This window comes from Danio rerio, chromosome 19 (genome assembly GCF_049306965.1).
Source record: "Danio rerio strain Tuebingen ecotype United States chromosome 19, GRCz12tu, whole genome shotgun sequence".
Classification (NCBI taxonomy): domain Eukaryota; kingdom Metazoa; phylum Chordata; class Actinopteri; order Cypriniformes; family Danionidae; genus Danio; species Danio rerio.
In genome coordinates, this window is record NC_133194.1 from 43,692,501 (window position 1) to 43,706,103 (window position 13,603).

Sequence of the window (13,603 nt, forward strand, 5' to 3'; positions counted from 1 at the left end):
GAGCGAGTGGGAGAATGTGTCTTGGGCCACTCATTGGCTGGTGGACGGTAGTATAATGAGTCACAATCTCAAAACACAGCACGCTCAATGCATCTCACACACACCACCCCGCACTCTGCACATGAAACCCCTTTCTCCGGTGCACACATCGTTCAAGCATTATTTATAGGCAGAAGATGTTGCGTGTTTTCTTCTTCTTCAGTAGCTTATAATAGATACAGGAGACATAGTTTTTTTTATCTTCACAGGAGTGTGTGCTGCACTGGGAGAAATCTACTGCAGAGATGCACTGCACAAACGCCAGATCTCGTGACACTTTCAGATACAAAACAGCTCCCTTAGACACAGTGTGTGCTCACAAGGGGGCTGTGAATCGCTGGAACACATTAAAGGGATAGTTCACCAAATATGAATATTCTGTCATCATTTACTCATCCTTTTTTGGTTCCATATACAGTTAAAGTCGAAGTGATTATTAGCCCTTCTAAATTATTAGCCCCCCCCTGTATATTTTTCCCCCTAATTTCTGTTTAGATTTTTTCAACACATTTCTAAACATAATACTTTTAATAACTCATTTCTAATAACTGTTTTTTTTATCTTTGCCATGATGAAAGTACATAATATTTGACTAGATTTTTTAAGATACTAGTATTCAGCTTAAAGTGACATCTAAAAGCTTAACTCGAATAATCAGGTTAACTATGTGAGTTAGGGTAATTAGGCAAGTGATTGTATAACAATGGTTTGTTCTGCAGACAATTGAAAACAAATATTGCTTAAAAGGGCTAATAATATTGAGCTTAAAATAGTTTTTTTAAAAACTGCTTTTATTCTAGCCGAAATAAAACAAACAAGACTTTTTCTAGAAGAAAAAATATTATCACAAATACTGTTAAAATTTTGAGGCTCCATTAAACATCACATGAGAAATATTTTAAAAAAATAAATATAAAATTCAAAGGGAGGCTAATAATTTTGACTGTATATATTTTTATTTTTGTTTGTTTGTTTGTGTTAGCATATTATTCAATCCAAGATGTGGGACAAAAAAAATTTCAAGTAGTGCACAAAAGGTTAATGTTTGATTTTTTAAATCATTCCAAGTTTAAATGTTGGAACGTTTGAAAGGAATAGGGCATAGGGGAGATAACTGGGAATAGAACACAACTAGGAACTATGCTTCTAACTAGGCATGGGCCGGTATAAGATTCTGACGGTATGATAACCTTGGATAAATATATCACGGTTTCACAGTACCACGGTATTGTGATTACACTCTAAAATATGTTTAAAATGTTTGGGTAAAAAATGAAAAATTCCCCTTTGAACACAATATATTTCATTTTGAGAAACATTTAAAATATTTTGGAACAGTAAACATTTCAGGTTAAATAATTCAAATGAATTATTGCCTTTTGCTGTCTTCATTAGTTTCAAAAACACAGATTTCTTTACCATTTAAATAGCATCTTTGGATATCTTTTCTGCTGAAAATACTATGGTCCTAAAAAAAACGTAAGAAAAGTCTAATAAAATACATAAATAAAAAAATCTTACTCATACCTTAGGAACGGTATTACAGAATTTTTTTTTATTTTTTTTTTATTAAATTAATTGTTTTAAAACCTTGACTATTCCAAACACGCCTTGAAAACGGTTATCGTTAACTACAGCTCTACAAGTTTGCGATGCAAGTATACAAGTTTGCGACACAGTTTTTGAATGTTTGTTGACAGATTTAGGAAACCCCAAATCATTGAACTATGTTTGTAATAACGGAACTTGCAACCTTAGTTGACTAACAATGGTTTTTGGAAACGCACACTTACTAGTTTGTCCATTAATGTGGTCCATCGCACCTATTTTTATAATCACATGATCTCTTATAACAAAATCTTGTTATATGACTTATTTAATGTGTTTGCATTTCCCTAAGAGCTTATGCACATTTTTTCTTATCGAATAAAAAGTTTATCCTACTCAGTTATGCAAAATTATAATGTTCAAAAATGTATGCACAACTTAAGACTACTCTAAAATTGTGTGATTGTACTTTATTTTTACCTATTTATTTATTTATAACATTTTTATGTTAATGTTTTGTGAATGTGGGCATACAATAAAAATAAATAAATGAAGAAATAAATTAAAAAATGTATGCGCATCTTAGAGCAGTGTTTCTCAACTGGGGGGGCAACATTTTCATTGGGTCGCGAAGAGTGTGGTCAAAAAAACAACAAAAGTTTAATTTTTTACTTATTTGGACTTTTATTTTGAAATGCATGCACGACAACCGCACCGTTCGACATATAAAATTTCATTTAATTATAGAAACAAATAAGTCAAAGCGCAAATACGACCCCGGATATGTAAAGTATGGATTTACATATATTGACGGCAAAAAAGACTTAAAGCCTCAGTGTGTCATAAGTAGTGAGGTGCTCTCACAAGAGAGCACAAAACCTTCCAAATTAAAACGATATTTAGAAACCAGACAACACGTTTTATTAACAGTTTAGTTCATGGCAACTGAACTTTTCCTTACCCTAACCACTGTTTACAGTATTTGTCGCTTTTACTCTGTAATTTGATACATTTTGTTAAATGACAGCAATAAAATATAGTTTTTTTGTAAGTCTTGGTGATTTTCTTATGATTTATCTGTCACTACTTGTGTATGCTAACAAATAAATACTAATTGATTATAATTTCTAAAATTGTATTATAGATCCTAAAATTTTGGGTCGCGGCTTGATATCCATGTAAAAACATGGGTCCCATGGCCAAACCAGTTGAGAACCCCTGTCATAGTGTTTCCATCAAGTTTTTTGTTATGCGATAATCTAAAATGCGCATACAAATGGGTGGATGGAAACATAGCTAATGATGTATTTGCAGCCAGACAAATGTTTTGGTCCAACATTGCTGTAAGATCATACAAATATCCATAATTTAATGCCTAGGGAAATCCTCTCATGACAAATATCCATGCTAACATTCACTATTCATGCTAAACATTCGGTATAACAGGCCTGTGCTGAGCAGCTGTGTCACTACTAATGGTTTCATCCATGGTGGGGTATTGATCTGTTTCTGTGATGTTGATGGCTGTGGTTTTGTACATATGGGGGCCACAGATGCATGCCTTGAATAATTAGAGCGCCAGATGGTTTATTCTGTCACCCTGTGGGTGACCATAGCCCATATAAACCTGGGAGCAACAAAACCACATATCAGAGTCTACGTGAGTACTACTCAAGGCAAACTGAAGGTGATGCATTATATTCTAATAGATCAACTATTAATGGTTAATGCCAAACTTTGTGACACCAATTAATGCACAGAGTGAACAGGCACATGCAGGCCCTGCAGGAGAAATAGCTAATCCTGGTTTATGATTTTTATGGGATGACCTTGTGTGGAGCCAAATGTAGAAATTCATCATGTGGCAACTAAGAAAAGACACTTTCTCTTTCACTCCCTCCCTTTTCCGTGACACAGTCAGGGATGTCCTAGTGAACTGTCGAATCAGCTCTGTGTTGTCTTCTCTTTTCCGGTCAAGAGGAATTCATGCACTTCACAATTCGTTGCAAAGCAGTGCAGTCTAATTGCATGATCGCGAAGACGTCAAACTGTTCAAAGTACTGCGCCTGGAGATCAGAGTTGTGCACAAAACTGGGTCAGCTTGTCATGACTAAGCTGTAGCCGGGAACACAGTCAAGGAGAAGCGAGAGAATGCTTTCCCCAAGCCGGCCCTTTATCAGGTAATACCGATTTTCATTTATTATACACTTTAAACAGTGGATATTATGATTTGAATAGAAATGCATTCATTAATAGTGCTGCACAGGGAATTATAAATGTATTATGCACATCAAACAATATGTAAATAAAACTGTTATACATTAGCTGTTGCATCATTGAGCTACAGCATGTTATAATATACACACTAGCGGTTTTGTTAATGGAGTAGTTCCTCCCATTCTACTTTAAAGTAGTCGAGAGGAAGGTGAATTATACAGGGAGGCGATTCAGCAGGTTGGCAGGTGTTAAGCCCAAAAAGCTTTGCACAGGAAAACGCTGTGCATGTGTTATGATCACTTCAAACACATCAGCTTCGTCTGAAAAACCTAGTGAGCTGCCTACCTAGTCAGCATTACATGCACGTCAAACTTTTTGTGCTACACATGCCTTTAATACAATGTCTGTGAATGACTTGCTGTACTAGAGTATAATCTTTAAAAGGGATTCATCCAAAAATGAAAAATGACTATTTAATTAATCATCCTCAGGCCATTTAAGCTGAAAATGTCATCCTTGGTGATTCATAAAATGCAAGTTAATGGCTACAGGCACTTTATGAGTCAAAATACACTGGCTAAAGAAAATTAAGGCTGTTAGAGCCATAAAGAGCGCAAAGAGATTTGTAATATTTTACGATAATATTATAATTTTTGTATTGAGATTTATAGTTATTGTTATTGGATACAGCATTTGATTTGTATATTTTGTGATATTATATTATGTACATCACATTTCATATGTTAACAAATGCCATACGTCCATATGTAAGCAACAAGGAAAAAAGATAAGAAAGAAGGAAGGGGCTTGATGGTAATGTTTTCGTTCTTCAAAGTCATATTCATATTGAAGCTTGGAAAAGTGTAAATAGTTCTTACGTTTGTTTTTTGATTTTTGTTGAATCCTGACAAACGAAGAGTAAACTGTTACATTGCTAGTTTGTGGTTTTACACGTTAAATCCTTTGTGCTGAGTCCCTATGGAATTGGCGGGGAACTGGAATGAGTAGATCGCCAATACACCAACAATTCTCGCTAATAACATACAGTGCTCAGCATACAGTGTATATGTGCACCCTTCACAAATCCATCTTTTAAATTCATATTTTATTAGGAAGCTATACAATATTATATTTGTGCATATACATTAGATTAGTCAGTACTGAAGCTTATCTAACAAAATAACTTATGATGATGGTCCAAAAACTAGCACATCCAAATGATTTTGTTATAGAAAAATATTAAATACAAACTTTTAAAGGAGGAAAAATCAAAAGAGGTAAAAAATGTGTTTAAATTTGTAGGATGTAATTTATTTTTGCAATATTTTGCTTGAATTGTATTGTATTATCTTTCAATTTCTAAATATGTACAGTATGGTGACTAAAATATTATTTTAATAAAAATATCTGTTTAATAAGTCTGTTTTGTTTAAATGCACCAAAATACATTGCCTATATTCACTGAAAAATGGTAAAAAATATTCTTTTTTTTAAAATATAGTGTAATCAACTATGCTAAGCACTATCATTAACTATGTCTTTTAGATCAAATAACTTAATTTTGTGCTTAGGTTCATGTATTGAGTAGGATTATGAATGTAGAATATGATCAGGCAGGATATGTATTTTATAAGTACTAATAAACAGGCAATATCTTAATAATAGGCAGGTAATAAGCCATTAGTTTGCAAGAATTGGTACTTAAACACTTAAAGTGTGACCAAAATGAATACCTATGTCTACTAATGCTAGATCAAGGCAATTAAGTGAAACGATCAGTCTGTGCATGAAAGTGAACAATATTTACAACATTATCACCTGTGATTCACAGCCCTGGCAAATGGTACTAAACCAGCACACATGAGCGGATTTAACTAATAAGCGAGGTAAGCAGCCGCGTAGGGCCCCAGGAAATCTGGGGGCCTCCAATAAATATCGAGAAGGAGAAGTATAAATGATACCTATAAACTATATATAACGTTGTTTTGTACTATATTTTGTATGGTAAGAGTTACAAATACAATTTTAACGTAATTAAATATTATTTAATACAGTCAATAATGCTATTATAATAATGTAACGTTATATATATATATATATATATATATATATATATATATATATATATATATATATAATGTAATTATATTATTAATATTACAAAATAAAATATCCACTTTATAAAAAATTATATGTATTTATTATTTTTTGTTGTAATTAATTTTAAGAAAACTAATAATTCAAAATGTAGCAATTGCATTAAACTAAAATGTCAAAAATAAGATTGAGTGATATATAAAAACTGCAATATAAATAAAAATTAAATAAAAGTAGAAAGAGTGCATTTCAGGACTTGGGTCCTATGGCTGGAATTGCTTAGGGCCCCAAAATCACTAAATCCGCCCCTGCCTGCACATGATGACGTTTTGCCTGAATATGTTTTTTTGGCCTGTTAATTTGCATTTTATCACCAACTATTCTGGCTTAAAAAAAGAGTAATCGTTAATGTCTTAATAAAGAGAAAAAGCCACATAGGAGGCCTGAAGATGAGTCAATTAACAATAAATATAATTGTTTTGTTGAAAAATATCTTAATCATGTAGCATAACCTGCAGAAATCCTACTGGATAAATCAATGAAAGGATTTTAAAAGGTCTAAATCAGTTAAATGAATCACTAAATACAGGGAAGGCAGCACACTAGTTTTTGAGACACCGCCAGTATGTCCAATCACTCACCGCCACTGTAAAACACAGATCTCTGTTTGGAGTCGATTAAAGCCCGGGTTTGGGCGTGTGTGCCACTGACAGAACAAACATTTACGACTTTAGAACGTACAAATAGGACAAACAAAGGGAACAACATGAGAAAACAGCTCACTAAGAAAAAAAATGCGTCTTAATATTACACGAAATGCTTGGTGTTTATGGAAAAGAACCAAGCGTTATAACTGTATTGTTGTGATTTAGCTACAGTAACATTATACGAAGGCAGACGGCATGTAAGGTTATAAAATACTTCTTGCGGAATTATTATTAACGTCATCTATGTGTAATACAGTCGATTCACCGTATCTCCGCGTTGAATTAACGATTAACTCCAAGTCGGTTTATCCATGATGTAATGAGCACGAACGCTATTCCGTTAGCCATTAGGCTAGCAATCACTGCAGCGGAAAAGAGCGAGTATTTCTCCCCGTGTTGTCGTCTCAGGTCTATATACGTACCCACTATGAGCCCCACGAAAACGTCAGGCAAGGCCATCGTTCAGCTGCCGCAGTGGTTTTTAACATCACAGGTTTGAGGTGTCTGGTGGTCCTCTGGATGTGACAGCCATAAGCATCATCATCCTCCGCCGCTGCTCAGATTCCTCCCACTCACAGGAGCCGATGATCATGGCCGCTGGTTGGCTGGAACATCTGGCGCAGATGTTGGAACAAATATATCACTGGCTATATTTACGGGGGGACGGAATGGAAAACATATGTAGCTATTATACTTTTGTTTAATTTTTACATTTCAAATGATTTTTTTTTAATCCAATGTAATGATGTAAGATTTAAATGTTTTAGAAATTAGATATTACAGGCTATATGGTTTGTATAATATTCGACTGGCCTTCCTATTCTGTAAATTAAGAAACTTTAACAGATTTAGTCCTACATTAATTACATAATTGTAACAGTTAGGCTATTTATAGAAAGTTTTTATAAATTATTATAAATTTCATATAAATACTGTTTTAATGACAATCTATATATCTATCTATCTATCTATCTATCTATCTATCTATCTATCTATCTATCTATCTATCTATCTATCTATCTATCTATCTATCTATCTATCTATCTATCTATCTATCTAACTGTCTGTCTGTCTGTCTGTCTGTCTGTCTGTCTGTCTGTCTGTCTGTCTGTCTAAAATATTTTAAAATAATGTAATGTAGGCCTAATAAATTATAATAACTATAATAATAAACATGTTATAATATAGTAATAAACATTATATTATTTACTCATTCATTAATTTTCCTTTGGCTCAGTCCCTTATTTATTAAGGGTTGCCACAGAGGAATGAATCACCAACTTTTCCAGCATATGTTTTAAGCAGTGGTTGCCTTTCCTTCTTTCCTATCTATCTATAAAGAATATGAAATTTAATTTACATTTAGTCAAAATAAGTCTATGTCAGTGTTAGATATAAATACTATTTTAATGACAATCTATCTATCTATCTATCTATCTATCTATCTATCTATCTATCTATCTATCTATCTATCTATCTATCTATCTATCTATCTATCTATCTATCTATCTATCTATCTATCTATCTATCTATCTATCTATCTATCTATCTATCTATCTATCTTTCTGTCTGTCTGTCTGTCTGTCTGTCATCTATCTGTCCGTCCGTCCGTCTATCCATCCATCCATCCATCCATCCATCCATCCATCCATATAAGAATGTGTGATATCATTTACATTTAGTCAAAATAAGTCTATGTCAAAGTATATGTCAAAATAAGTGTATTTCTGTGTTTATCTATTGGTCGATCTGTCTGTCTGTCTGTCTGTCTGTCTGTCTGTCTGTTTTTGTCATGCTTTCTGTCTATATTTATTTACAGTTTTATTCTGTGGCTTTGGTGCATTCTCAAAACACTATTTACATTTGCACAACAGTTAATGCACTTCTCAAAACAATTAGTACAAAGTGCCAAACCGAGCTGATAACCTGCAAAAGCGTGTAACTTGCTCAAAATGGAGACCTCATTCCTCAAAAGCAAGTATTGATGTCAATAAAAGTGTCAATGTCATCAAGATGAAATGTTCTGACACCATTGTTTATGATCAAGATAGTCATAAGGCTTTGTCATGTTTTCATTTTAACAGTTTACTCTGTACATATTTTCAATGACAAAAAGTCAGATTTTGGTGAAACATACTGAAAATGTTCAAGACAATATACTATTTGTACAGCCATTTGAAAACTACAGAAAGTTAGACATCACTGCATTTAGTGAGGTATCTGAGTACAAGACACTGAATATGTTTCACATTTTTACTGCACATGCTCATTGCAATTCTAATTTATTCACAGCATTGTGCAAAAGAATAAACGCACCCTTATTTACAACAAGCATAAGCTTCCTTTGGGTAAAGCTGGGCACAACTGTAAACTATATGCAGAACATATTGGAACTGAACCTACAACACAGATCTGTAAATCATTCATAATATTGTTCAATTTAGAAGACATTTTCAGAAAAATAAAGATTAAATTTTTTTAAATAAAATTTGCAAGACAGATTTTGACAATTAGTTCAACATTTTTGTCTGTAATGACATGAGGAAATGAGGACTATAAGTTTTATGTGCAATGACTATTCAGCATTTACAAGTTTAGTTAATTTTGACTGACATGACATAAGCAAATGATAATGCTATAAACTGCAGAGAGTTGTATGAAAGCAATTGATGCATGTCCAAAAGCATCTGCAATTTGTTGGAAGGAATGAGAAACTGCTATTATGATGTGCACAAATGACTAACTGTTTTGAGAAATGCATTACCTGTTGTGCAGATGTAAATAGTGTACTGAGAAATGCACCAAAGCGACTGAGAAAAACTGTAATTACTTGTGTAAATGTGTTATTCAGTTTTTAAATTAATTACAGTCATATTTTTGACTAATATGAAAAAATTAATATGATTTATTTACAATACAGTTTGTAAAAGTAACATTTTCTGTCTTCTAGTAGATTTATTATATAAGAGACTTTGCTTACTAAATAAGTGGATCTAATTGGATTTGCATTGCAAACATTAAATAAAAGTTTAAAATGTATTACTTTTTATTTAATATAATAAAGTTTTAGTTATAATACTCTGAAAATAATTCCGCATAAATCTGCAGATCTTTAACACAATTCTGCGCAGAAATAGCAAAAAATGTCCGCAGATTCCGTCTGGCCCTGGTAATGACCCAAGTAATGAAATGAGGACTATTGGTTTTATATGGAATGACTATTCAGCATTCACAAGTTTAGTTCATTTGACTGACATAAGCATATGATAATGTTATAAATAGCAGAGAGTTTTATGAAAGCAATTAATGCATGTCCAAAAGCATTTGCAATTTGTTGGAAGGAATGAGAAACTTCTACTAGGATGTGCACAAATGACTAATTGTTTTGAGAAATGCATGAACTGTTGTACAAATGTAAATAGTGTTGTGAGAAATGCACCAAAGCCACTGAGAAAAACTGTAATTCCATGACCACACTTTTTTGTATCGGCATTTAAATATTATATCATATAAGTCCTGTATAAATCCCCAATTGTAAGGCACAAATTCAACCCCTCTCTCAGGATAAAGCGCAGGAGGCTCCTCCCTCCCCCATCCATCATGCCCCATAAGCTCTAAAGATGACAATGAGATAAGGTCTATTAAAATGTATTCAACCCCCCGTGGAGAGGCTGAGCACAGATGGCCGCGGCCTTTTGCACTGTGCACAATGGCACACAACTGGACAGTCTGCATAGTGAGAACCACGAGTGATACCAACCTTCTGTTGGGTCTGTATCACATTTTGTGTGTCATGAACAAAAGTGCTACTAGGCTGCATCTTGTGCCATCAAGATTTTAGGTTGCTATAGCAACATCTTCAGACGACTGCTGACAGGAATACAAGGGGATCAAGTGTTATAATAAATAGTATTTTAAGGGGGGGAAACATGAGGATGTAACACAATATTTCCGTTGTCTATTGTGCGATCAGCTATATAATTTAGTGGTTTCATTCAATTCCCAAGGCAGTCTTTTGGCTGAAGGCACAAAACCAATAGCATTGGGATTTATGCAACATTAGCTTAATGAACCAATCAAGAAGTTAACTAAATCTATTTGGGTCTACAATGCCGTATACATTACTTTAAACGAACATTAAACAATAAACATAGTATCCATTTCTCTTTATTTACCAGCTTTATGCCACCCCCCTCCTCATGATTGTAAAGCGCTTTGGGTGTTTGGCCATACACAATAAATGCGCTTGAAAAATCCACCTTACATTACATATAGGATGTAGGCTAATTAAAGAGATCACATGAATATTTTTCGTGACACTGAATGTAAAATTTATAAATATGTGTTATCGTGTGTTTTTTCAGGTTTTATTCTGTTAAATGAAATTAAAAAAATGTCATTTAGATTTTCTTTACTGTAATAAAAACAGATGTCATGTTTTTTCTAAATATTTAGGCTAAATAAATTAATTCAGCATGTTTTTATAGCTTTAAATAAGTGTTTAATTAAATACCTAACTTATGAGTGAAACAAACATCCATCACCATTCAGATTTAGGCTAAACTGTCAGGCTTGTGGCCAGGGGGGCTTCGGGTGGTTCGAAAGACCCTCCTCCCACTGACAAAGGTCCAGAATTTGTCCCATTCATTTGGTCATTTGTTCTATTTTCATCTATGGTGGATGAGGAGATCCCCCCCACTATGTAAAGCGCTTTGAGTGCCCAGAAAAGCGCTATATAAATGTAAGGAATTATTATTATTATTATTATTATTATTTTGACTGCTAAGCCATCATATTGGAAAATTGTGAAAATATGCCTGAAAAGACCAAGCAGAGTCTAAAGTACAGTAGTCGTCTTTCTGACTTTCTGTATTGTTGTTAAATAGAGAACACATTTTACAACTTTACATTTATCAAACATTTAACATTTTACACTTACACTTTTATTTCAAATCTTGGACCCAAAAAATCAAGAATAAATAAGGGTGAAGCACCAAAAGCAACTTATCTTAAAGTTCATATTAAATTTTTAAAGAGACACCCATTTCTTCATTGCTCTTTTTCCCCCTTTCTTTTCTTTGTGTGTGTATATATATATATATATATATATATATATATATATATATATATATATATATATATATATATATATATATATATATATATATATATATATATCATTATTATTATTTTTTTATTAGTTTTATTTCATGTTATCTTATGTTTGTACATCTTTGTGTATATATATATATATATATATATATATATATATATATATATATATATATATATATATATATATATATATATATATATGGTATTTTACCTTTTATTTATATACTTATTTAGTATATAATTATGTTTTCCTGATAACTTCTTGTTTTGTGAATTGTATCAGTGCGTATATCTATGTGTGTCAATATTATATGCATATTTTATTGTCAGACCTAAGATTAACCTAATAATAATAATAAATTTAATTTTAATACTAAATTGGCTATTGTTGTTATCCATACATTTTCAAATGTATTTTTTAGAGACTAGAAAAATCGTCAAGCTCTACATTATTAATATTATTATGTTTTAATTGTTCAACATTAAAATGGCCAAATTCTGACTGAGGAAAGTTGAATGTGCTGCTCAGTTTGTTATCTGCCTAATAAATGACACAATAGGCAGTTTATAACTAAATAAAGTTTTTAATTTAAAACTTAGCAGATTTCATAAATTTTCCTAATGATATAATTCAGTATTTTAAAAGTAAGTATTTTCTCTTCATATGTCTTCATTCCTAATCTTAGAAAAATATTTTAGTACATCAAAAAGTGTGATTTTGACCATCCAACAAGCAAACCCAGCTAAAAATAGTGCTTACAATGTCACTAAATGCAGTATTTAAACCTCATGATCAAATAGAAAACAAAAGAATCCCATCTTTCACCAGACTGGCTACGAGCCTGACTGAAAATGTGTGTAAAACTGAGCAACACATGCTTATTCTGACTTCATACAATAAAAAGAATTAAGAGTTTAATTGTTGGCTAATTGATCCGCTGATCACATTACAGATTACATCGAGTGATCTTTCATGTAACCACGTGGCCTTGTATGACTCCAACAAAACCACTGTAGTTATTATTCTGCAATTTTAATTACTTTCTCTCCCTCTGCCAGACTGCAGTTCGCTCGTTCCTCCTCTATACAGATTACTGGACCGAACCATTCGCCAAAAAAAGGTTAAACACCTGTCACATTAGCGAAGCGTTCACGAAAACAGCATATACTAAAGTAACCTTGCTAGCTACTGCTAAAACATGAGAAAATACGGAAATGACTTCGATTAAAGTTATAATTTAACTCAGTATTTTGTTATGTATCAACACCCCCTAGTAAGGGTATGGCGGAATCACCCCTCGCCTGCAATGGCGTTGTCTCGCTGCGCGCTCGCGTTTGTATGTGTGTGTGTGTGCGTGTGTGTATGTGTGTGCGTAAAGCCCGGCTTGTATGTCATATTGTGTCAATTGTCTGGTAAAGTCCTGCATGGCAGCTTGATGCCAGTAGCTGAGCTGAATCAAAATGCTGCTCAATGTCATTCCCCTTCACTAAACCATTTAAAGCGAGGATATATTTATATCTAATATAACATATATTTAGATTACAACAACAAGAAGAAGGCGTAGGTAAGTGACTCTTTTTTGGAGCAACAACATGCGAGTTTAAGCAATACTTGTGTCACTTCTGCTTTATGTTTGTGTACGACGTTTTGCTAGCTTTGGCTAGATACACTCTTCTGAATGAAGTAAGTGTGTATTTTGGAGTGTTTATGGATGCTGGGTTTGTAGGATGGAGCTGTCAGTGATGCGGGCGATGTATAGACACGAACAGTTTCACGTTTACCGTTATTTTTGCACGTTTATTTACGTTATCCGTGCTGTGAGGTTTAAATATGAACCGTTATCTAACCAATAGCAACTGTTTTGCATCATGCAGGTCGC

General features: G+C 33.1%; 2 protein-coding genes across 16 annotated transcripts in view; one reads left to right on the forward strand and one right to left on the reverse strand.

Moving 5' to 3' along the window:
• Positions 1 to 7,182, reverse strand: part of sgce (sarcoglycan, epsilon) — a 31,429-nt gene extending 24,247 nt beyond the window's left edge. For 4 of the 12 annotated variants that reach the window (XM_073930601.1, XM_073930598.1, XM_073930599.1 and 1 more), the window contains exons 1-2: positions 7,031 to 7,182; positions 6,543 to 6,607 (exon numbers count right to left, since the gene is read on the reverse strand). Coding sequence is in view for 8 of the 12 variants with exons in the window: in XM_017352192.4 (XP_017207681.2) it covers positions 6,543 to 6,629; positions 7,031 to 7,067 (124 nt within the window). In the remaining 4 variants the exon portion in view is untranslated. Of the gene's footprint in view, positions 1 to 6,542; positions 6,630 to 7,030 lie in introns of all 12 variants that reach the window. The other 8 variants (XM_017352192.4, XM_017352190.4, XM_021468003.3 and 5 more) reach the window with 3 other exon arrangements.
• The window catches only part of ppp1r9a (protein phosphatase 1, regulatory subunit 9A), a 94,967-nt gene continuing 84,941 nt past the window's right edge, over positions 3,578 to 13,603 (forward strand). For 2 of the 4 annotated variants that reach the window (XM_684261.11, XM_073931912.1), the window contains exon 1: positions 3,578 to 3,767. The gene's annotated coding sequence lies outside the window, so the exon portion shown is untranslated. Of the gene's footprint in view, positions 3,768 to 13,124; positions 13,289 to 13,603 lie in introns of those variants that run through there. The other 2 variants (XM_009294366.5, XM_009294367.5) reach the window with 1 other exon arrangement.